At 34.7% G+C, this 26,168-nt stretch overlaps 1 protein-coding gene across 3 annotated transcripts; it reads right to left on the bottom strand.

The window, feature by feature from the left end:
• Positions 1-298: 298 nt before the first annotated feature.
• pthlha (parathyroid hormone-like hormone a) lies at positions 299-20,243 on the bottom strand. Of its 3 annotated transcripts, XM_042721567.1 has the most exons (5): positions 19,024-20,243; positions 11,088-11,155; positions 9,824-9,947; positions 3,441-3,929; positions 299-1,339 (listed from the first exon to the last, which is right to left on the bottom strand). In XM_042721567.1, exons 3-4 carry the CDS (start codon positions 9,934-9,936, stop codon positions 3,464-3,466), a joined length of 579 nt encoding a protein of 192 aa, XP_042577501.1. In that variant the 5' UTR covers positions 9,937-9,947; positions 11,088-11,155; positions 19,024-20,243; the 3' UTR covers positions 299-1,339; positions 3,441-3,463. The 3 variants fall into 3 exon arrangements, with proteins under 3 accessions (XP_042577501.1, XP_018969140.1, XP_042577502.1); XM_019113595.2 differs by lacking the exon at positions 19,024-20,243 and having other exon boundaries at positions 11,088-11,400; XM_042721568.1 differs by lacking the exons at positions 299-1,339; positions 19,024-20,243 and adding an exon at positions 1,362-1,396 and having other exon boundaries at positions 11,088-11,400.
• Between the last annotated feature and the right edge of the window lie 5,925 nt (positions 20,244-26,168).

The raw sequence follows: 26,168 nt of genomic DNA, 5'->3' as shown, positions 1-26,168 counted from the left end.
AAATAGACAGTTCTTTTAATTCTGTGGAAGCTTGTTTCTGCCACGGGATAAAAAAATTAAAAAGGTAACTGTGACTTTTATCTTACAATTCGGAGATTGTTCTTAATTGCAAGATTTAATTTAGAATTGTGAGTCATAAACTTGTAATTTTGATTAAAAAAAGAGAACTTCTGATATTTTTTTTTATTTTTGATTTTGAGTTTAAATCTTGCAATTCTGTTTTTTTTTTTTTTTTTCACCACATTTCTGTTTTTTTTTCACCACATAATCACAATTATTCAGATTTTGTTCATGCAATTCTTTAAAAAAAAACTAATTGCAAGATAATTTTTTTGAGATTAAAATCATGATATTAAAATCATAATTACCTTTTTTTTTTAAATCCCATGGATGAAACAAGCATTGTATTTAATCCATCATCTTAATAAAAAAATACATAAGCCTACTATATCTTACTATATATATACAATTTTAATAAACTATTAAACTATTTAATGTGATACATGTTTGTCAGTCTTACATAAATGAAACAGGTCAGATGTCTGTAACAGCATCAAATAAATACAAAAATTAATAATAAATGATGCCATGATTTTCATTTGTGTATGACTGACAAATATGCATATCACAAATTCATGAGTTTGCATGCAATTCAAATCTTAATTTTAGGCCTTGAATATGTTTCTGAATGTTGATGATTGTTTTCAGCAAGCCTTTCATAATGCATTCTGTGATTGTATAATCTGTGAAGGGCACAAGCAAAGCTGCTCTCGTCTTTGGCCAAAATGATGAATTGTGAATGAATCTATGCTCCCTTCAGATGCCGTCTAGTTAGGCAACTCACTAGGTTTTGGAACAGAGTCACAGAAACATGGATGCCAAAGCTGTTGAACACACATTGAATCAGAATGTGGGCAAACACAAGCGTGACTATAGTCTTCTTCATTCAACTCAACCACAAAATACGTCCATTAACAAAATGACTTGTATATATTTCTATATTTATATATCTAAAGTGCATTATGGTACAAAAATATAGAAGGTCAGCAGCACCTTGATACCTTTTACAAAATAAATACACCATTCAAACAAAATAAATTACAGGAATTCTGACACCGTAATAGAGGCATAGTCCTAAAAAATGAATAAAAAGGAAGACGAAAAAGAAACAAAGCAAAGTATTCACAAGGATCCAAATGTGTGGCTCCGTGGAGCTGTAATAATGCTTTAGCAGTATCGTTAGTTGTCTTTGTCATTGTTCAGGTGCATTGAGAATATTTACAGACAATAAATATTTTCCTCTCTCTTTTAGATGAACATTTCAAATGTCCTCACGGATCTGAAAGAGAAAAAAGAAAACGTCTTTTAGATGAACATTTCAAATGTCCTCACGGATCTGAAAGAGAAAAAAGAAAACGGCATTGATTTAAAGATCTCTTGCAGCTTAAGTATCACGGATATACGGTTAGTTTTGTTAATATTTGAATTAATTAATTTTGCTGCATTTTAAGCAGTTAAGTAGTCACATTTGTTGTGTAGTTTCCTCACTTTTATTAGTTTTTTTTTTAAAGTTATTATTGTTTTATTAATTGATTTTAGTTTTTTGTTTTACTTTTTTTAGTACTTTAAATAATACTAAATTAGAAATGTTAATAATGTATATTTATTTTATTTTATTTCAGTTTATGTTTATTTTATTCCAAGTAATGAAATTTTTTTTTTTTTTGTCAATGCTATTATTTTTTATTTGAATTTTGTCAATGCTATTTTATTTTTAATTTATTTGATATAGTATTATAGGTTTTGTTAATATTTTGAATTAGATTTAATTTTTTTGTTTTCTGTTTACATTTTTATTGTTTTTGTTTAGTTTTTTCATTTTTACTTGTTTTTTTTTTATTATTGTTTTATTAATTGATTTTAGTTTTTTGTTTTACTTTTTTTAGTACTTTAAATAATATTAAATTGTTAATGTTGTATTTTTATTGTTTTTTGTATTTTTATTTTTTTTTTGTTTTAGTTTTTTTTTTTTGTTATGAATTTTTTTTTTTTTTTAGTCAATGCTATTTAATTTTATTTTGAATTTATTTGATATAGTATTATAGGTTTTGTTAATATTTTGAATTAGATTACTTTTTTTTTCTGTTTTCATTTTTAGTATTTTAGTTGAAGGTTTATTTAGTAATTTTGTTGTGTAGTTTCCTCATTTTTAGTTAATATTTTGAATTAGATTACTTTTTTAGTAATTGGTTTTAGTTTTTTATTTCTCCTTTTTTTAGTATTCAAAATAATGTCTAGACTATTGGTTGTTAATAAAAGGTTTTTGCTATTTTCCCCCGTTTTAGTTTTTTATTTCTACTTTTTTTAGTATTTCAAATAATACTAAACTAGAAATGTATATTTATTTTATTTTATTTCAGTTCATGTTTATTGTAATGAAAATATTTTTTTAGTCTTTTATTTATTTGATATAGTATTATAGGTTTTGTTAATATTTTGAATTAGATTAAATTGTTTTGTTTTCTGTTTTCATTTTTAGTTTTTAAGTTAAGGTTTTAGTAATTTTGTTGTGTAGTTTCCTCATTTTTATTAGGTTTTTTTATAATGTCTATATATTTTTATTATTGTTTTAATAATTGATTTTAGTCTTTTAGTTCTACTTTTTTTGGTACTTCAAATAATACTAAATTAGAAATGTTAATAATGCATATTTATTTAATTTATTTCAGTTCATTACTGTAATGAAAATATTTTTTTTGTTTTAGTCAATGCTATTTTATTTTATTTTTAATTTATTTGATATAGTATTATAGGTTTTGTTAATATTTTTAATTAGAGTTTTTGTATATTTTCTGTGTTCTAATTTAATTTGAAGGTTTTAGTAATTTTGTTGTGAAGTCTTTTTTATATTAGTTTAAAGAAATGATATCGGTTTTAATAATTTTATTTATTAGTTTTAGTTGATTAAGTTTTCGTAAAGTATTTCAAGTAATTAAACAAAATATTTGAAGTTAAATCTTTTTTTATTTAAATTTTAAGTATATATATTTTTTTAAGTTACAGTTTCAGTCAACTATAAATACCCTGCAATGAATTCATAAGATTTGTCAAAAAACACAATTTTTTTTTATAGTAAGTTAAATATTTTGTTGAATACTGCTGTTTATTTTTTAATATTTAGTTTTATTAAATGTATTTCATGTAAATCTATATGCTTTAATATAATAAACAATGTTTTCAAAGTATACCTCAAATATCTCAAAGCATTTATCTCAAATTTAAATCGTATTATCTCAGAATGAAAACATGCAATTTAAGAAAAATACAAATTCACATAAAATACACTAAAAGTAAGTTCCAAGACAAAAGTGAGTTTTAATTTCTAAATGCTAGCTTAGTTTTGTTAGTGTTTTGATGGCGAGTAGTTTGAAAGGATTTACCGTTGTCAAAGACTGACAGTGTTTTAGTGCTGGTCCAGGGGGAAAGCGCTGGTGAACTCCTGCAGCGATCGAGTCCTCCTCTTCCTCTTCTCCCCCTCCCTCCTCTTCCCCGCGCGGCCTTTCTTCTTCCTCTTGCCGATGGCCTTCAGCGTGCTCTCCTTGTAGGTTTGGGACTTGTTGGTTTCCTGCGGGAGGTTGGTTCCCTCCTCGTCCTCCAGACGGAAGCTGATCGGCAGGTTCTTGGTGCCTCCGGCGGGTTTGGGGTGGGCGGTTCCCGTTCCTATGGACACACCCACTCCCATCGGCATGGCAACCGTGAGGCCGCCGCCCCCTCCGCTGCTGGCCATGCCTCCTCTGGGCTGCGGGACGTCCCGGATCTCGGCCGTGTGAACTTCATCCAGCAGCTCCTGCAGCCACATGCGCCTCTTCATGTCCTGCAGCGTCCGGCCCTTATCATGCATCAGCTGAGCGTGAGTCACTGAACGCCTCCTGAAACAGACAAACAGTTGGGTTCAGAATTGCATTTGACAACTCGAAGACACTGCTCCATTCAAATAAAATGATCAGTTTTTGCAATACATACAAGCTTTAGTTTTGGTTGATGTCATGCTCAGTTTTAAATTTCAATGCCCACATTTTCACAATCCAGTCAATTCCCAATTAAATAAAAATCCTGTTTCTCGCAGAAATTTGTCAAATTACAATGTAGTAAAATTAGTAAAATGGGTTAATAATAAAATCCCAATTAAATAAAAATCCTAAATATAATAATAAAAATAAAAAATATATAATAAAAATACACACATATATATATATATACACACACACATTAATAAAAAATACATTCCAGTTCACTTAAAAAAATTATATATAATAAGTAATAATTATAATAAACTATAATAATGAAAAATAAATAAATATATAATATTATATTAAATATTATAAAAATTAAATATATAAAATACATTTTAGTTGACTTATAAAGTAAATAAGCAATAGAATAAAATGTAAAAAAAGGGAGAGAAATAAAATAATCAAAATTAAATAATCAAAAAATATATATATACACACAAATGCATATAAGTTTACATATTGCATATAAGTGTATTTTTCAAATTAAAAATGGCAAATTGTGTTTCATTTTTCTTTTAGTTATAAGATTTAGTGCCTAACAATTAAAAAATAATCATTTGACAGTAAAGGAGAAAAATACATTTATATACAAGATATATTTTACTGAATCAGTTCTTAATAGCTTGTAAAATTTTGTTAATCAAGTACATTTATCGTAAAATAAGGATTTTTAGCTCTTTTTACTGTAAACTGATCAGGATCACAATAATAAAGTGATTTCATGCAGTCAGGCTTGAACTCAATGTAGTGCACATGTTCAGTGCGTTTGAACCCGTGACCTCAGCGTCACTAACTGTGGTTGGTATGATTGTGTGTATGTCACAGTTGCCTCAGTTGCACAGATCAATGAGTGTGTCTCTTCTAGAATTCATTCTGTTTGCTGCAATCTTATTAGCTCTGCACACACACACACACACACACACACACACACACACACACAGTGCCTTTAACCTAAATCCAGTTTGTGATCAGTGTCTGTACCGTGGCCCCCGTTCAATGTGTTTTTAGTTAAATCCAGGGGGTTTGAGAAGGTCTGGCCCTCATCCAACACCTCTCTGGTGCCCGTTTCCAGACCCTGCATCAAACCCAAACAAACCAGCAAGAGTGCTGATGTGAAGCTCCTTCTGACGCGCCTCCACTTTTAAACATAGTACATCAAAACTGACACGATCCGAAAGCAGCAACAGCCAATAATCACAGGTTGAGCTGATGAAACAGGCAGCTTAAGCACTCAAATTAATGGTGCCATTGTGTCTCGGCTTTAATCATACGGAGGTCCGTCCTGTCAGCCGCACGGCGCTCTGCTACCGTGTGCACTTTTGAGTGCTCAGCTCCGTCCAAATGTCTTGAAACAATTACACATATCTCACAGCCAAAGTAAAGCATAATTCAGTGCTGTTTGAAAATATCCAGCAGTGGCTCGGGTTCAAACGCACACGCCGGCGTGAACACAAGGGTGCAGCAGAGGGCATCAAAGCCTGGTCACATCAGGACACACTTAACACAGCAAATCTGTGAACAGCATGTCATTCATCTGTGGGTTTTACTAAAGATGTTCACTCTTGAATGATGACTACAGCTGCTATAACTAATAAAAACACTGATAATGAAAACAGTTGGCAATGATAACCAATAATACTATTTTAATTGATTTGATTTTCACAATAAGAGAAAATAACTGATAGGTGCTAAAAATAAATGATAAACTGTAGGTGCTAGAAATAAAATTGCATTTTTGATAATTGACAGATTAGTTGATTATCATTATAGTTTTTAGTTGCAGCCTTGATGCCTAGGAGCACGAATAAAAATAACCAAAAACGCATTTCCATGAGTGTCCTGGCAGAAATCCACCTCCATCACCTGCATCTCCAGTCTGAAGCTCAGGTGATTGTGTGTCTGTTCTAACAGATAAACGATGCTCTGTTCTTCATCTTCTGGAGCATCTGAACCCGCCGCACACAAACAGCCCTTGTCTCCAGGCTGATTAAACCGATCCGTGAGATCACTGCTTGCCAGGCCATGGAACGATGAGTTTTCCTTTCTTTGGAAAGTGGCTTTATTCCTCTCCGGTGGCTCCTAAATAACACTGTGCCTCCTGGCAGCTTGTGTTCTCCTCTTCTCTGTCACCTCTTATTATTTTCTTAATGTACTGGGACAGATTTACGAGCGAGGAATGTCCTGAGAGAGCAAACCTTTCCCATGAAAGCCCAAACGCCAGATTCTGAGCGTCTGCAGACAAACTCGGCTCGGCACAGACGCTCACACCATATCTATCTATCTATCTATCTATCTATCTATCTATCTATCTATCTATCTATCTATCCTCTACTTGTCAATCCGTTTATCTGTTTTGCTCAATACAGTTTGGCTAGTGAACATGTTTTGAGGTTTATATAAAATTTATGTTTCATGAATGTTCAAAAGCTCTTTTGTTTTCTCTTGTACTCGTTTTAGTTGACTTTAAACACTAAACGAGGAGCGGGAGAGAAAACTCTTAGTGTGGCATCCATCCAGCTGTTCCTTTTTAGCATACCTGAAGATAATTGCTGCTTTGTGCTGCTTTAATTAAAAAAACAGTCCAAGAGAGAGAGAGCGAGACCTGCTTTCACCCTCATCCGCGATGCATGCGGTCTGAAAGATCTCCGGCTCCGTGCGTTTCATCTTCGCAGGCGCAGCTGGCTCGGGTTCAAGTCAAACTCCAGTAGGAGGCATTGTCCTGGACGGCAGATGGACTTGTCAGCATTAGCTAGTTATAAAGGGTGAACGCCCTTTCTGATGTGCCGTGAGATCACTGCGATCAAAGCGCTAAAGTGAGCGCTGCTGAAAGAGGAACTTGTGTTGTTTGGCCACCGGCTGGATTTTATACGATACTTTGCCCTTCGAACAAAGCGCAGCTCATCCTAAGAGAGGTTTAATCAGAGCGACAGGCCAAAACATCATCAGATCGCACCGAACTTAAGGCCTAACCCTGTTATGCTCACTAACTCATTGACATTTACTTGCTTATGGATCAGAAATCATCTTGTGTTTTTAAAACTGGTGGCAAAAAGGTGTGTTTTTGATTAATTACAGTAGCAATCACACACTTCATCTACTTTTATACAGCAACGGTTAAATGAAGTGAATAATAGTTTTAATAACTAATTCATCATCTATTCTTTGGTGTGTGGCTGCGGTCTTCCAGACCTTTAAAATCTCCCTATTATTTAAAACAACTTACTATATACTAATATACATTTACCTAGATAACTAAATAAAGACAAACAACAGACTTATATTGCACTTTATAAAGCAAATCATTTAACTTTAAATGAAATCCTTAGCACTTTATCCAGAGTGACTTGCAAATCATGGACATTGCAATTGCAATGCACTGTTAAAGCACTATTTGCTTTATTCTTTTTGAATACTTTTATGTGCACAAAGCAACCGTTTCTAATGTAAATCTAAAAAAAAAAAAAAAAAAAAAACATGCTATAATGTGCACAAAACATGACAGCCATTGCATTTGTTTCTCAAATCACCCTATACAGGATCAAAACCAAAGTGCAGGTTGCATTTATATAAAGCAACTAATTTAACTCTACAAACAAAAGCTTTTTGTATTTATATTTTAATTTTAATTTTAATTTTTTCATTTACCTAATGCTTTTATGCACATTTGAATCAGTGACATTGCAATTGCATTGCATTATTAAAACATTATTTACTTTATTTTTCTTTTTATGTGCATATAGCAAATATTTCTGAAGGAAACCCATAAAACATGCTATAATGTGCATAAAAACGTCCCAGTCATTGCATTAGTGTCTCAAATCACCCTAAAGGTCTAAAAGTGTTTATTGCATTTATATAAAGCAACTAATTTAACTCCAAATAAAAGCTTTTTGGATTTGCATTTAAATGTATTCATTTTAGCTGATGCAGGGACATTGCAATTATTAAACATTTTTTATGTGTATATAGCTAATGTTTTTAAAGTAAACCCACACAAACATGCACAAAACGTCACTGCATGTAGATCAAAGCAAAGTGTGTGAGTCTCTGGCACAATCTGCACAACAACCAGCGAACGATGTCTCACAAACCCACACGCTCACATCATTAAAAGCCGATATGAAGTTAGGGAGGTCCTGGCAGGCGCAGGCGGATCGCAGACAGCGGGGGAGCGCGGCTTTCCAAAGCTCTGTGGAAGCATGTTTTGCATTCTGGGCCCTGCTGAGGGGTTCACAGGACATAAAAGCGCGTTTGCTCGGCTCGGCATAATATACTCCAGCGGGAGAGGCCCGTTTGACTTGGGCTGCGGCCGAACTTTGCATCAGCAGTCTCTCTCTCGCTCTACGCCTCTCTCTCGTGCCTCGCTATCAGAGGACAGCGTCTGTCACAAAAGCATCTCTGTGCGTGCAGCAGGTGGCCCGCCGAGCGTCTTCCCTAGAGCCCCGCGTCCCGCTCGCCCTCAACCCCTGAGCAAACACGCAGGTGGGCGCAGACTATCAAAACACCTCCCAGCACGATCGACAAACCGGAGCATTTTCCAGCGCGTTACAGCCAAACACCACACACACAACAACAATCACTAGATTTATACATTCATTTCAGAACATGCACGCGTGCAATGCAATGCAACGGGCGGTTGTTTCTTAGTTGGCATGAAAAGAGTCCATCCTGTGAGAATCTAGTCTCTAGATAAGCTTGGATCAGTAACTAATTCAGTTGCATTTTTATCTGCTTTATCAACCACCAGGCAAAAATCAGACGTTTGATCAATTAGCACTATTATTGAATTATGAAGTGAACGGAATCAACTTTGAACTAAATTGAATTGAAGAATGATATTATTGTCTTCTGAAATTTAATTTGTTTCATAACATTAACATTGAACAAAACTGAATTGAATAACGATACTATTCTGCTCTTGAATTAGTTTCATAATTGATTAATTGTACAACACTGACAGTTTTTTAGCCGAACTGAATCAACGCTGGGAATAATTGAACTGAATTATGACTTTTGTAGAGCTGCTATACCCATTGCAGAAATGAATGTTTCATAAGTGATACATTTTACTACATTGACACTGTTATTGAACTTAATTAAATTGTCATTGAAATGAACTGTGCTGAATAATGACACAGTTGTTTTCTGAAATTGATTTTATTTCATTATTGGTGAATTTTGCAAGACTGACGCTGTTATTGAACCGTACTGAATCAACACTTATCTAAAAACTTATCTGAAATTAAATTTGTTTCATAACTGAAGTACATGGTAACAACACTGTCACTGAACTGAACTGAAACCACACAAAATCTGAGTTAAATAATAACACTTGTCTTTTGAAATTGAATTTGTTTCATAACTGATGGATTTTACTAAACTGAATCAGTTATTGAACTAAACTGAATCAACATTGAACTAAAGTTGAGTAAGTGTTGAATAATGACACTATTGTCTTAGAAACTGAATTTGTTTCATAACTGATTGATTTGGCAACATTACCAGTTATTTTCCTGCTTATTACTGCAAAGGTGCTTTGAAACAGTGTATTGTATAAAATGCCATATAAGTAAAAGTGACTTGACTTCTCTTCAAAAAGACACGTGTCTTTTACACGAACAGTGCAGATGAACTGCTTTCTCAAGTTTAACACTCAGAGTTAGAGGTCTGTTCAAATCACTAACTCTAACATTTATGTTTTAGCAAAACATGTTGGTGATTAAGCCCCAAAAATCAGCACAGACACTTACATTCGGCTGCTGAGGGCATCGACGGGCCTGCCGTGGTGCGGAACAGGAGAACACAGTAAGAAGAGAGCAAAGAACCACTGCTGCAGAACCCGTCTAGAGCACAACGTCCTCATCCTCACTGGACCTGAGCAAACACACACACACACACATTACACACATCTAAAGGTATTCTGATGTGCATGTTCTGTTCACTTCTCTAAAGTGTCATTTAACTCACTCTTGTGAAGATGTAGGTGAAATTGTTCAATCATACAGTGCAGCCTTTAAATGACTAAATATACTCCTAAAAATAAAAGTTTCTGTTACAGATGAGCCATTTCTGTCTGGTTCCCTAAAGAACCTTTCAGTGAACAGTTCTTAACTCTCTGGTGCTCCTCACATGGTGGTCAAAAATGATAGTTTCTTTATTACCTGTTAACCACTTTTTGAGCAAAGACCTGAAAAGTAAAGTTCCAACTTAAACAGTCGTAAATCTTGAATGCTTTGGAGCACAGGCTTACGTTTGGTCTCTTTTAAATGAAGACACTCGGCAGTTATTGCTAAGGTGGAAAAAGTAAAAAAAAAAAAAAAGTGGAAAAAAGTTATAGTAGTTCATTATGAAAAATGCGCAAAAATACCATTTTCAAAATTAATGTGAACTATATATTTCCCAAAACCTGTGAAAAAACAAAAGCCATGAATCTAAACAAGTTGTGTTCCAAATTTAAAACTGATATCTCAAAAAACAAGCTTTCATTGAGATTTAGTCTGGGCGCAGTACCAAACGATTCCACTAGAAGAAATTTGTTTAATTTCCAATGCGGTCATTTTTGACTGTGAAGTAATTTTTTCAGGACCATTTAACCTTTTTCGAATCATGTATATGACTTTTGTGTATTTGTTCACATAGCAAGTGCCAAAAACCAATATTCCAAACAATAAAAAAAAAAAAAACATAAAATCTTTTGGTCAAAAGATGACCAAAGAGCACCAGAAGGGTATAAAAACAATTTTTACAATTAATTTTAATATCCTTTTTCTTCTATAAAGAACATTTTGTGCAATGCAAATGCTCCAAATGCTTCATGAATGCTCTTCATGGACCCATCAATGCCAGTAAAGAAGCTTTATTTGTAAGACTTTACATGAGGAGTATTTTCTCCCACCGCATGCTGAAGAAGAACTTAAACCAGTTCAATATGTTGGAGAGAAAAGCCCAATTCCAGCAAGTCCTCTGAGCCACAACAAAAGCCCATGATGAGCAACAGGAGAGAAATGTACTCACAATGATGCCTGTGTCTCCGTCTCTTCTGTCCTGTCAGACAGAGCGCAAGTCTCCTCAAAGTTTCCAAGCTGCGATCAAACACAAACAAACAAATCAATGAGCGCTGCGGTCGGTCCAGGTGAACGCGTCCCTCAGCATTACGTCCTTCACTTTCTCTGAGATGATCTTGTCTGAAGTAAGCAGACCACAGCAAACGTGAATCCAGCGTGAGGTGAGCGAGTGTGTGTTTTCCAGGTGGTCTGTCCCGCACTGACTGACTCCGCTCTGTTATAGAGGAGTCAGATGAACCCACCAACACTGTGATGGGAAAGTTTCAGAACTGCGCTATTCAGGGGAGGTGAGAGAGAGAGAGAGAGAGAGAGAGAGAGAGAGAGAGAGAGAGAGAGAGAGAGAAGTGGGAGGAGAGGGGAGGTGGGAGTCCTAACAAAGACTCTGCCCGTATATAAGGAGTCAACTCTTCTGTTTACATGAGAGAGAGAGACAGATGTGGCAAGACAGTGGCAGCAAAGCACTAGAAAAGTTTCAATTCAGGCCATTTTCTCAGATTAAAAAGTTCTAAAAAGTGAGTAAATCCAAATCACATGCACATACTTCACTCATAAGTTCTCATCAGTAGTTAACATATCAAAGCAAGGGGCAATTATTTTTAAGTCAACATAAAATCAAAAAAAGATTTACGGATGTTATTCTCAAAATATGTTTTACTTCATAAACACCAGCATAATCTCAAACGACTGATTGATGAATGAATTCTGAAGGTTCGTGCTGCAGTAATGATGCTGAAAATTCAACTTTGATCACAGGAATAAATTACATTTTACAATATTTTCACATAAAGACAGCAGTATTATTTTATATTTTTTATTTTTCATTTTTAATGTTTTTACTGTTTTTTGTTTATTTTGATGAAATTGATGTGATTTGAATGTTTAATGAAAATAAAACAAGTTAAAAAAAAGTACTTGTTTCAAACTTATATCCACTAAAAATCACTGAAACATCAGTCATTGAGCAATATATATATTATTTGTAAATAAAATAAATATTGTCGGAGTGTGTTTTAAAAGAAAATACTTTTTCAGTCTTACAAACTGCAAAATTTCAGTGTTGCTTGTGAAAATATTGGTGAAATTTACTAGCAATTTCTGAGTGCAAATTGTTTTAAAGAAATCCTACACCAAAACTTTTTTCTGTTTAGTCCGAATTTTTTTCCTCTTAACAATATTAAATGATTCTACTGATAAACAATTAGTCTGAGCAATAACTTTATCCTCTAGGTTTGTGCTTTTCTTTTGAGAGTCAGTTAGCTGACATTTTGTGAAGTTGTGTGTGCTGTAAACCTCCTCAGGTGATGTAGTTTGACATCTGGTGCAGGTGTGTGTGTGTGTGTGTTGAACACTGACTGAAGGCTATTGTTGGCCTTTCGGTGCCAGATTTCAGAAACACGTAGCTCTCGTAAGCAAAGACGTTTTCCTCCCTCCCTGATCTCTTGCTTTGGCCGGCCGTTAGCGCCTGTCAGTCAGCAGATTTCTGGAGCAGCACATTCTTTTTTGCACGTAACTTTCCATTTTTTATAAAATTTTAAATGTGTGACGGTGGATATTTTGGCCCCCGGCAGCCCAGATCAGAAACACATGAACCTCTCGACTCCTTCAGTGACTTCTTCACTGTATTTTCCATTCAGAGTTCTCAAGTTTAACAGGTTAGCTGAGGAAGACCAAAGCGAGAGCTCAGCCAAAAATGACCCAAAATCCAAACCTGTGTGAGTTTCTATCTTCTGGTGAACACATAAGAAGATATTCTTATGGAAGTCAATGGCTACCATCAACCATTTACTGTTATTCTCTCTTCCTAGTTTAATTAGTAACGTCTAATATGAGAAGCTCATAAAAGAAGCAGCAATAATCCAGGAGCATTGAGTTCTAATGCTGATGCAGGATTGGGATAATTTCCATACGTTTAATAACATTATAGATACAATATGATTATGGACTTCCTCCAACAGTATATTTTACACTGTCAAATGTCATTTGTAAACTAAAACTAAACTAAAACCATTAAAAAATCATTACATGAAATAAAAAAATATTTAAAAAAAACAATAAAAAGGTTTTTAATTTTTTTTTTTAAATGTAATAAAAAAAATCTATATAAATAAATAAATAATTAAAAATTTATTTTTAACTTATTTTATTTCAGCAAAGGCAACTTGTCTCATTTTTGTTTATTTTAATTTAAATGACAAACTATCTAAATATATATTAGAATAAATAAATGCTATATAGACATATGTAAACAAAAACATAAACAACTAAAAATGACAAAAACACAACAAAATAATTTTAACTAAAATTAAAGTCAAAACAAAAATATAAGATTAAATTCTAATCAAAAATATTAACAAACTATAAAAGAGTAAAATAACACTGATTCATGTGTGATCTTCAAACTTTGCAAATCAAGACACATCACGTTAAGTTTGACACCAAATGGCATTGCTTCTTTCACGTCTATCACAAATTGTGATAATTTTTTCATTCATTTTTGGCCAAATGGGTTTAGAATGACATGAGGTTGAGTAGATGAATGCAAAAGATTACTTTTGGGATAATGGTTAAAAGAGGTCTGTATTTATTAATATCACTCTAAATTAATTGGCGTGCTATTTTCGTCTGTGGACGCTGGCAGTTTTTAGGTGTTAAATCAAAGGTCCATCCGCCTGTCACATCTGCACTCATCGGACGTCCTCTTTCCCAGAAGGGTGACTCATTACAGCTTCTCTGCAGATTAATTGATTTTCACAGCTGTCTTTTACATTAGTGTTCGTCCCGCCCACAGACTCACAGAATTCAAGGAATTCCTCCCATGATGTGTTCGGTGTGTTACTCATCCAGAACGAGCCTCTTCTCGTCTCTGTCTCTCTCTATCCTGTAGTCACTCATTATCTCATTAATTCAATCAAACACAATTCTCACATCCTCTTGCTAATTAACCATTAATTCACTCACAAGTGTTCAGAACAAATAGAGCACTGCAGTGATGCCGTTTTTTTTTTTTGTGGGCCAGCTCGGAACAACAAAATCCCAATTGGATTTTTCCATTGGGCTTTTTGTATTTTGAAGCCCAAATATATTCGGCAGAGGTAAAATGGCTAACAGACTCTGATTATTAATGACAAAATAACCTTATATAATTCATACACTATATGGTTGAGTACATAAGTACATAGCGTATAAGTACATAGTGCACCATTTGGGACGCAGTAAATGTGAAAGCGACTAATAAGCAAAAGAGTTTCCAAGCTAACAGGGAATGTTCTCAAAACGTTCTCTTAAAGTTATGAAAAAGTTCTTCCGGTCACGTTAAAGTTATCCTGTCTTTAATAATGTACTCAAAATGTTAGCATAGAAACACTGTTGATACATTAGTTTGTGTAACATTTTTGAAATGTAACTTCTTGTTTCGGAATGTTCAGGCAACATTCAAACATTCCAATAATGTTTGAACAGAATGGAATATGTAACCAAGAAAAGACTTTTAAACACTGGTTGTTTTAAATGTTCAGAGAACATTCAGGATAATGTTTTTATAACTACATGTGAACGTTAGTAAAACATTCTTAGAACATATTTTTGTTAGCTGGGTCTATAGTCCCATGAAACCACTTGTGAGCAACCACCTTTTTCAAGACAAGCAAGTGAAAATATCTTGTCTCTGTATGACTGGTTGGAAAAAACAGTGATTTAAAATTTATGTTGACTTTAAGTGAGTTCATGCATTTAGAAGACAATAAAAATTATGTTTGTTTGCTTAAAAAAAGGCAGTCACAGTGCATCACGTGTTTATGAATGATTTCAGATTTTTGACAGAACATCATTCAGCGGAAGGCAGTGAGTAGATTTTCTCTTTGAAGATCTGTGGAATATTTTAAAGCTCCACCTGTTTACAAAATAACAAAATTACTGTCTGTTATGGTGAGCATCACTCACTGGCTGGATACCTGATTCTCAGCTCAAAATGAAATCCAAACCGCTTCTATTTACTTAATACATTTTTATAGCCTCATTCTCAGTGATTCATCAGCCCACAATATATAATAAAAAGTTTGTCTTCATAATCATTATCAAACAAACATGCTCTGCCTCTGAAAGGACTTTCCTTGTTTGGCGATGTCATCTGTCTCCGCCCCTCCGGCCACACCCACTTTTCCATGCGCCAATCAACTCTCAACAGATGAGATCAAGTCCTGCCCTACTTTTTTATTTCTCTTAGATGTTCGCTCAGAAATACATCCGATTACAGGATGCAGATAGACTAAATGTTATGTAGGAAGATTTACTTTTAAATTAAAAAATTTGCTTCAGATGTGTTTTGCAAAAACAAACAAACAAAAAAGCACTGCACACAAATGTGTTTGTGTTTAATAATGCTGGCAAACGCAACAGATTTTGACCAAACTTCTCACGTCATTTAGCTCAAGGCAGTCCGGTTTTCTCTTTGAAGCAAACAATATAAAAGTCGTCCTATTTACAAAACAACTGAATTATGACTGTCTGATGAGGTGTGCGTCTGTCACTGGTTAGTGTGGAATAGCATGCAGAGTCTCGTATTTTACAGGCATGTCAGAAGTTGCTCTTTACATGCAGTCACACAGATCTTTTCTACCTGTTTCAGCCCCTGTGGTCCACCGACACACACACACACACACACTTATATAAGGCTTTCGTGTTGAGTTGGAAAAAAAGACCTCATTCGGGGGCACTCTGTAGAGTATACTTTACCTGCACATAAACAGGTGAAAAAAGTCTTTCCTGGCAGGAGGCGTGAAGTGGGGACAGCGCCAGGAAAGCTGTTTTAGATTCATCCAAAATTACTGGCTTTTGGCAGCGAGCGGCATACACAAAACAAATGTTCACTTTTAATCTTACTGCTTTTTTCCCTCCCTCTCTCCCTCTCTCTCACATCGTCTAATCTCTCTACGAATCCAAGGACGTTTTATTGGAACGACTGTATCGGATTCTATATTGTCTGTTAAACACTAGTATGGGAGCGAAACGAGAATACGGCGATTACTGACATTTATATTTACAGACTTCACAGAATCTGTCCGTGAAAATGTTTCCAGATGTTTAAAAGTCTTTCAAAATTCTAAATCTCAATGCATCTTATTCTAAACAATTAATTGGTCTAATGTGCATGACATTGTTATAATTCAACACATGGCTCATAGATGCTGGTCTTAAAGGGACAGTTCACCCAAAAATGAAAATTTTGTCTATATTTACTCCCCATCAAATTGTTCCAAACCTGTATGCCTGGCTTTCTTCTGCGGAACACACACACACAAAATATATTTTGAAGAATGTAGGTTGACGGTAGCCATTGACTTCCATGGTACTTTTCTACATAATATGGAAGTCAATGGGTACCGTTAAAGATATCTTCTTTTGTGTTTAACAGATGATAGAAATGAATACAGGTTTGGAACAATTTGGGGGCAAGTAAGTGACAGAATTTTCATTTTTGGGTGATCTATTCCTGTTGGTTGACGGCAGCCATTGACTTACATAATACTTTTTTCCACACTATGGAAGTCAGTGGGTACCATTTGCTCACCAACCTTCTTTAAAACATTTTCTATTTTTTGTTTTGTGTTTGATAGTTGTAAGTAAATGTTTGGAGGTTTTTGAGGGCAAGTAAATGACAGAATTTTCGTTTTTGGGTGAACTGTCCCTTTAAGTTTCAACCGATTAATCAAACTAAGTATTAAAGCTCAGAGAGCTGGCGTGGGACGGGTTTTACGGGTTAAAACAGAAAATATCCACCCGTTGTTCTTCATCCCAGAATAAAGTCACATTCGGCAGCGTGAAGCATCTTGGCAGCTTTTCCGTGGACTTCGCTCAGTTTCTCTCCAGAAGTCATAAAGTATTATATCACACCATTTACTTTACGATTCAGACTCGCGCAGAACAGAACGTCACACTGAAAACCCTTTTTTGTCACATTAATGCATCTTTTTTTTTCCATGTAGTAATTATAAGCAGAGTTTGTTTCTTGAGATTATAGAGAATTAAAGCTCAGAGTCAGAGAGACCCTGCTCTGATACTTTAATGAAGATACTTGATCTGAATATGATTATGAATGCACATGACAGACGAGTCAAGATGATATTACAGTCTGAAGTCTGAAATGTAAATAAAGCTAAATCCCTAGTTTGGGAACCTTGACATAATTAAAGGTTTTATGCATTTAATGTGTTGGTAATGACAACAAATAAAATACACACACACACACACACACATATATATATATATATTTTTTTTTTTTTTTTTTTTTTAATTTTTGAGGTCATTTAAATAAAATACACACACACACACACACACATATATATATTATATCATTTCATTATATTAATATTGATATATATTGATATAGATTTGATGTAGATAGACCACATTGATATAGAGGAAGAATATGGATATGACTTTTGATATCAAATCATGGTAAACCTGAGCAAAGTCTAAGACACTGCTGAGATCTCTTGTGAAATGCTTGAGGAGACACATCTGAGAATCATAAGATTTTAATAAATGGACAAATGTAAAAAGGCCTGCAAATTGGTTTTGCATTTAATCTCAAGAAAAACATCTGAAATATTAAGGATATATTTTTATTTTCTATAAAGCTTGATATGGTTCTTCATATGAGAACTGAATTCTGTTATTGCAAAATAATGTGTTGCATTGACACCGCACTCACTTAAACACATCTGCCAGCACATGCAGATCCAGAGAGCTTCAACAAATGACTTCACTGTCAGCTGAACCTCTTCATCAAGATCCAATCTGATCTGATCTGCTCTCAGACAGTGAGGATCAACACTGCGCTGATTTACTGTCATCTCTATCGCAACCCATCTCAAACACACAATAACAACATACTGTCTTTTCCAAGCCATAGACTGGCGCACAGTACAGAGAGAAGCTTTCACTGAACTTCATTAGGATTCACACGTGCTTCATCAGAAATCTGTGAAAGTCTGTGAAAACATTCACTTAAGAGATCTCTTTAATATCTCAGTCGTTTCTCCTCAACAGCAATGAGGCATTTGCTTGAGTCTCCTGCGTCTCAGATGTTTCTCCTGAGAAAGTGAGTAATCTCACATAAGAGTTGCAGAGGAAATCTCAACAGTGTCTCAAACTGTGCTCAGATTTGCCAAGATGCAAAACTCAATATGAACTCAAACGTTTCTCATTAAAATGCACACAGAGCCAGTGATCCACCTTTTTATACTCTTACTATATTATAACTATTGACTCATTTGTGTCTGTTCTTATTTCTCCTAAAATAAATCAACTGTGATAAAGTTGAAACTTAAAGGAGATCAAACTGTGTAAAAAGTGAAAAGTCCACTTATATTAAGTAGTTATTGTTACCTGATGTGATCCTAAAATGACTTGTTGGTGAATTAATGATTGACTCGTTTGTGTCTGTTCTCATCTCAAACAAAATTTATGTCTGTTCACAAAATAAATCAACTGAGGCTTAGCTGACACTTCATTGAGACCTAACCGCAGTGTGAAAAGTCAAACATGCAGTTGTTATGCAGCATTTCTTCTTGTTGGTAAATGAACTTTTGATTGATTTGTGAGTTCCTCAGAAACAAAACTAATCAACTGAGACCAAATTGATACTTGAACAAGATAAAACTGCAGTCAGAAAAGTAAAAAAGTTTGTGCCTTACGTGATCCTAAATGACTTGTTGGTGAATTTGATTCAGTAACTAATTAAGATACTACAAAGTAAAGCAGATAAACTGTGAGAACTTCAAGTTTCTCAGCAATAAGACATTCATCTGGAGAAACAGACAACTACCAACTAAAATCAATATTTCACAAACACTGCATTAAAAGTAAAAGATAAGAAAAATACTCACTGTAGTGATTCAGATGGCAGTCCACAAAGTTGCCTTAACAATCCATAAGGATATTTCTTCTGCTGCTCAAAATCTTTGGGTTTATTGTCCTGAGACTGGTCTTGAGTTTGTCCTGATGGCAGGTGAGAGAGAGATGCTGAGCCTCAAGTTTGGACTCGCTGAGCTCCTCTGCTGCTTGTGAAGGACAGGAACATTCAATATATATATATATACAAGCTTCAGGGCTGCTTCTGACATCACTGAGTAGTCAACATTACCGCCTCACACACACAAGACATGCTGCATATGAAATTAGACGATGCCTCAACACACACACACACACACACATAAAGTGTGGGTTGTGGGGTTTTATATCCAACTGTATGCCAAAGTAACTCAAGAAAATCACATGCTATTTGTTTTTCACAGTATTGTTTTTTTTTGTGTGTGTGTGTGATTCACACCGGTTGGGAAAAAAATAAATCACACACACACTTTCATGCACATACTTTCCCAGAAAACTTGCCCCGTCGCGTCACTAGTGCACATGGCGATACCCAACACTGTTTTTTCACTAGCTTAAACTTTTATATTTTTATACATTAATATTATAATTTTAAAAAAGCCAAATGTGAAAACAGCCGAGGAGACACAGCAGCCTTGATTGTCTCCGTGATAATTAAGTCGGGCCCTCGTGTGGAGGAATGCGAGTGAGTGTGTGACTCAAGTTTTCAGCCCACTGCTGTGTGTTTAGCGTCACAGCTAATCTGAGAGAGAGCGAGCGGGCTCGTCTGAGCTGAGGTTGTGCTATGTTTAGTTGCGGACGCTGCTGGTGGTTTGGGCTTTACTGCGCTGGATCCTTCTCGCAGCCGCTGGCCCGTGCCGTGTGTATATGACCCGCTAGCGTTCCCTCGCTGACTGGGAAGGGCACCGCAAACACTAAAAACACCAGACGATTACAGTATTAGGGTCTGGACATAGTCTGTCTGGACTGAAATGAAGATTATCCGTGGTGTTGTTGCGGGCAGATTGTATGCGCTTCACCGCAGGAGTTCATGAGTGATTTGTGGCATTGATACCAAGTGTTTGTTTACTTGTGGGTTAGGGGTCTTTATAGTTTTGAATAACCGGAATTTGATCTGCATTAAGTCGGGTTCACGTTGCAGTTTGTCCTGCCCATGAAGCATGCACTTGGGAAGGGTCTGCTTTGACCTCTGATAATGTCAAAATGAATGCCACATGCTTATAATAAAATGCAATTTGAAAACATTAGTTAAATGCATTAGTTTACTTGAACTAATAATGAAAAAGACTTTTAAAGCATCATGTCAATTTCATTTTAAAATAAAATCTAGTATCTTTTGTTTTTATTTTATTGACTTGAACTGAAATGAAATGTAATTTAATTTTTGTATTGTTATTAAAGGGAAATTTCACCCGAAAATGAATTTACTCACCTTTAAGTTGTTCCAAACCTGTATGAATTTCTTGAATTACAGAAGGTATTTCGAAGAATGCGTGTAATCAGAAAGGTTGATGGTAGCCATTAACTTCCAATGACAAAGTCAATGGCTTCCATTAACAGTTTGGTTACCTACATTCTTCAAAATATGAGTAAATGATGACAGAATAGTCATTTTTGTGTGAACTATCCCTTTAACTAATGTTAACAAAGAATAATCATGGATTAATTAATGGGAACTTGTTATAAAGAGTTACCATTGCAACTAATCATATAAGCATCACACAGATGAATCCCGTCCCAGATGAGTTTGGTTTTGGGTTTTTTGGTAAACAATTGTGACCTTGGACCACAAAACCAGTCATATGGGTCAATTTTCTGAAATTGAGATTCATACATCATCTGAAAGCTGAATAAATAATCTCTCCATTGATGTATGGTTTGTTAGGAGGACAATATTTGTCTGAGATAAAACTATTTGAAAATCTGGAATCTGAGGGTGCAAAAAAAAAAAAAATCAAAATTCTAAGAAAATCACCTTTAAAGTTGTTCAAATGAAGTTCTTAGCAATGCATATTACTAATCAAAAATTATGTTTTGATATATTTAAGGTATGAAATTTACAAAATATCTTCATGGAACATGATCTTTACTTAATATCCTAATGATTTTTGGCATAAAAGTAAAATGTATAATTTTGACCCATACAATGTATTGTTGGCTATTGCTACAAATATACCTGTGCTACTGATGACTGCTTTTGTGCTCTAGGCTCAGAATTTATAATGTTCTAGGAATGTTCTGTAAAGGCTCTATTGTTTGTAACCATTAAGGAACATTGCAAGGAGGCAACCTAAAAAGAACACATACAGAACATTGCCTAAATGTTATTTTTAGGTTTTATTTTTATGATCATAATCTAACCTTCCTAGAATGTGCATGGGAGGTTTTTCATGACAACCCAATGAGAACGTACAAACATGGAATGTCCCCCTAAGGTTTGCACATGGTTCTTGTTTTGTTTTGTTGTTTTCGAACAAATTCTTAATGTTCTATGAACTAGCTTTTAAGGTCCTACAGTTTGTGATTATGAGAACTTAAACAGAACATGCTCTATTATGGTTAATCTATAAACTAATTGGTTCTGGGAAACCAAAACTTGGATTCTAGGATTCTGCCTTTCACTGCTAAATGGATCAGACATCCAGAGGACAAGCAGTTCTACATAATTTGGTTGCATTTGCTGAGACCATGCAAAGAGTTTCTCTCATCTGAAGATGCAACTGCAGAGAAACAAACAGTTGACGGTAGACACAGACTTCTGCAGCATGGAAAAACAAAACAAAACATGGAAGTCAATGGCCACCGGCAACTGTTTGGTTACCAATATTCTTCAAAATAGCTTCTTTTGTATTAAAGCATGGGTTTTCAAAAGTGCAAATGAATTATGAAAACTCGCAAACAATGATCGATAAATCAAATAAATCATTAATACTACTGTATGGATTTTGTGCACAAGTCTGATTGTTGCTGTGCTTTCGTTTTTTGTTGGAGTTTGACAGGGCCAAGAATTGTGATTGATTTTTGGGTGAACTATTTCTGGCACGGGACTCTGTTATTATGATATGTTCAGGACTCAAAGTTATTGTAACAAGTACATTTGGACTGTTGAAGGAGCAGGCATGGCCCGAATCAGGAGATTTCGTGAGGTGCAGTGCTGGTGCTGTGTGGTCCGTCTCGAGTGCCAGCGAAACACTTCTCAAACACTTCACACTTTGATCTGAAACTTTCATACCTGCTTCTTCCTCAGGATGTGACTGGAAATACATCCACCTGGCCGGGACGGTAGGATTTTGTATGTATGTACATACAGCGCTGTTCCACTTTCTTTCCAGACGAAACACTTAAGAGCGATTCTGACCCGGAGGTCAGCTGAATTCCTCAGCCCTTTTTCCTCTTCGGAGGTAAATGGCTGTGGTTTCTGTGGAAGGCAGGTATTTTATACCCATAGCAGGCATCTCGCTTCAAACACATCCGTCTCTTTGAAGGCACGAAAAAGAAGATGGATGTTAATGGGTCAGTCCAGGGCCTTCCATCACATGTTCCTCTGCTCTCAAGTCCAACAGAAACGATGGATACTTTAATAATCAAACACTCGCAGGGAAAGTGAATGAGTTCGTTTTCCTGTTGGCTGGCATGAGAAAGTCAAGCAGACTCTCTTTTAGACCGACAAAGACAAAAATCTCAACAAATATTCACAGATTTAAGGTACAAACAACATTGGACCCCATTGACTTTCATTGTATTGCAAAAACATTTTCAAAATAATGACAGGAATTTTAATTTTGGGGTGAACTGTTCCTTTAACACCACATTAATTCCCATTTTTCCCAGAAACAGAAAAAAAAACCCGATGTTCGAAGGTTTGGGGTCGGTTCATTTTTTCTTTTTTCTTTCTTTTTTTTTTTTTTTTTTTTTATAAAATAATACTTTTATTTAGCAGTGATAGAAATCTTTAATGTTTTAAATAAATGCTGTGCATAATAAATTTTTATTTATCAAAGAATTCTGAAAAATGTTCACATGTTCCAAAAAAATATGAAGCAGCACAACTGTTTTCAACATTGATAATAATCAGAAATGATGCTGAAAATACAGCTGCGCATCACAAAAATAAATTATATTTTATAGGATGTCAAAATACAAACCTGTTATTTTAAATTGCAATAATATTTCACAATATTACAGCTTTTTCTGTATTTGTGATCACAAATCTTGATGAGTACAAGAAACCTCTTTAAAAACATTAAAAATCTTACCTAACACAAATTTTTGAAAGGCAATGTAATTTGAAGATTCCATTGGAAAACTCCAAAAAACTCCAGGAAAACTCTTTCATAAACGTATAACACATGCAAAGTAACACTGGACTGGAAAAATTAATTAGCGAGATTTGATATTGCGCATCAAAGCGTTGCAAATAGCTGAAGGAAGATGCAATATGTTGCACATTTAACAGACTCTCTGCTTTATTACAGCAGCATTGAGCCGAAGCGTACAGTTAAAATGCTTCCACATGTGTGCATTCACAGTTTGTTGTGGAGACAGAGCTGAAATAGACAGATATGGAACGCATTTTAGCGAACGACAATAAGAAGCCTCTTTGAAGGGCCGTAATTAAGACCAGTCTGTGCTAATTGAATTAGCCCAAGATGCTCCTGATTACTTCTCGCCCACTACAAAGAGGAAGTTGTCACTTTAGATGTACTTTAATCGCTGTAATAAAAAACAAATAACAGTCTAGTGGAAAAATAGTGGTGTTAAAAGTATATTTGACGGTTTAAGCTTTTTAGCTATCTAAGGTCATGGGGTCCAAAACAACATTGGGGCCTCAATGACCATCATCATATAGACATGATACAATGATGTTAACAGCACCAAATATAATCACTGAATTTGATGCATGAGATTTTAAGTGAATAAAGACCTACATTTTGGCGTATAAAGACATGCTAGTATAACAGGAGTCAAATGGACTTATTTTATGGCACTTGTTTACAGCATACTTACTTTGCATGTAAATGCACTCCGTGAACTTTCTTCTGAGTGTTTTTTATGTTCCACATTAAAAAAGTCAAACAGGCCTGGAATGGCATGAAGATGAATAACTAATGACAGAATGTTCATTTTTCTGTGAACTACCCCTTTAATTTTTCTGTAGAAAAACCCTTCTTGCAGCCAAACGTACAGGAACAAATCTTATTTTGAAATTTCATGGTTTGCAACCACTTCCAAGAATCTCAAATCCCTCCTGAATCTGCAGTCCTTTCCACTCGACCCAGATACAGTCTGCAGCGCTTCTAAACCTCCACGCATGGAGCTGTCTTACACGCATACGCTGATGCCTGTAATTAATTAATGTTCAATGTTCGCTCTTGCTATTAATAGCGGCGAGATGTGTCTGATTTGTGTGTGGAAGCGAGTCGACAGCGGAAAGCCATCCAGGACTGAGCTTCTCATGTAGAGCCAGGCATTCAGCAACACTTTCTCTCTCTCCATACTGCTCGTCTCTGGCTCGTCTCATGGATAATGTAATAGTGCATTTATTGTGCATTGTTTGCCGCATGTCAGCATGAATTTCACAAACACTGTAAATATCGCTTGAAGAGCTCGTTTTGTTTGCCAAGTCAAGCATCACTATTGCTTATATTAGCCATCATATGCATTCAAAATCTGTGTGCTATTATCAGGAAGAATTGCTATTTTATATATATTATACTTATTATATACATGATATATATGTATGTACATATACATATGTATGAGAAATTTTATTTGAACAGTTTATTGTATGCAATTAACATATAACCTTACCAGTATTAACCTCACTGGAATAAATCTATTTGAATAAATTACTTTGAATTTATAACTCATGATTGCTCAACAACAATTAAAATTGCATATTAATATTAATTTGTGAGAGTATGAATATTTTTTTTGTTCTTAAAGGTTAAATTTTAATTTTATGTGCATGATTCTTGCCACAATGGTTCATCAATTGGCAATCACATTTATGTTCATCAATAAAATTCAGTCCCAAAAGTGTGTGAGATCTGGGGAAACAGCTAAATATATTTTTTTGTCTCAGATAATTTTACAAAAAGTATTTTTGACATATAATCATCCATACATACCTGAGTTTAAAATGTCACGGATGTTTTAAATGGTTATATCTGTTAAAAGATTATTGTAAAATATAAGTATAATTGTCCATACATACCTGAGTTTTAAATGTTATGTATGTTTTTATATATATATATATATATATAAATTATGTGTATTTTTTGTTTAAAAAAAAATAAGAAAGTTTAATTCCCTTACTAAAAACTATCAATTTTCTAGAATCTTTTTAGGTCTTTTCCAGGTCAAAACGGACTTGAATGCATTGTGATTGTTAAAGTTTAGAGATTTGAGCAAACCCTTTATTCTAAGGCTTAAGATACTTAAAATTTTACTTAAAACTCAAATCTTAAATATGCGAACGCAGAGCCACGGCAGATCTCTGTTTCTGGTGTTGGGAACTACACACGAAAAAGAAAACATGTAGAGCGGCACCTGCTTCTATGCAAAGACTGATGATGACTGGATGTTGAAATGTGGGCATGGCACTCAAAAGCAGAGGCAGATGAACACTAGACTACAGCGGCGGAGTCTGTTTTCATTAAAAAATTATGCATGTTTAAAAAAATTAAACATGCATTATGAATTGTTTCACAATAACATGCAAAAAAAAAAGGTGAATTTTCATTTATGCTGACTTGGTAGTAACAAACCTCATTACTTGATGGTGTAATATAATTCAATGTATTTCTGACATTAAAGCAGATGTGTTATTATTTCTGCAATTTGTTATACACATATTGACTTTAACTCACTTACCAAGATCCTCTTTAAACTGTTGCTTTGCAATGGCAGTAGATGACCTGGAAAAGAAAATACGATGTTGTAAACAGACATTTACACCAATATATCTCTTCTTGAATATAAAAATGCACAAAACTGAGCTTGTGTAAGTATATGTGTATACTTGCATACAGTATGTTAAATCACCCATCATTATTTGTGGAAAAGATTTGTGAAATGATAAACGTATGTTGGTTTAAAAATGTTTTTCATTTCATCAGGTATTAGGTTGTTTTGTGAG

The sequence above is a fragment of the Cyprinus carpio genome, chromosome B4 (genome assembly GCF_018340385.1).
Source record: "Cyprinus carpio isolate SPL01 chromosome B4, ASM1834038v1, whole genome shotgun sequence".
In the NCBI taxonomy this organism is placed as follows: Eukaryota; Metazoa; Chordata; class Actinopteri; order Cypriniformes; family Cyprinidae; genus Cyprinus; species Cyprinus carpio.
The sequence above is the reverse complement of the archived record's forward strand: the minus strand, read 5'-3'. Positions and strand labels throughout refer to the sequence as shown.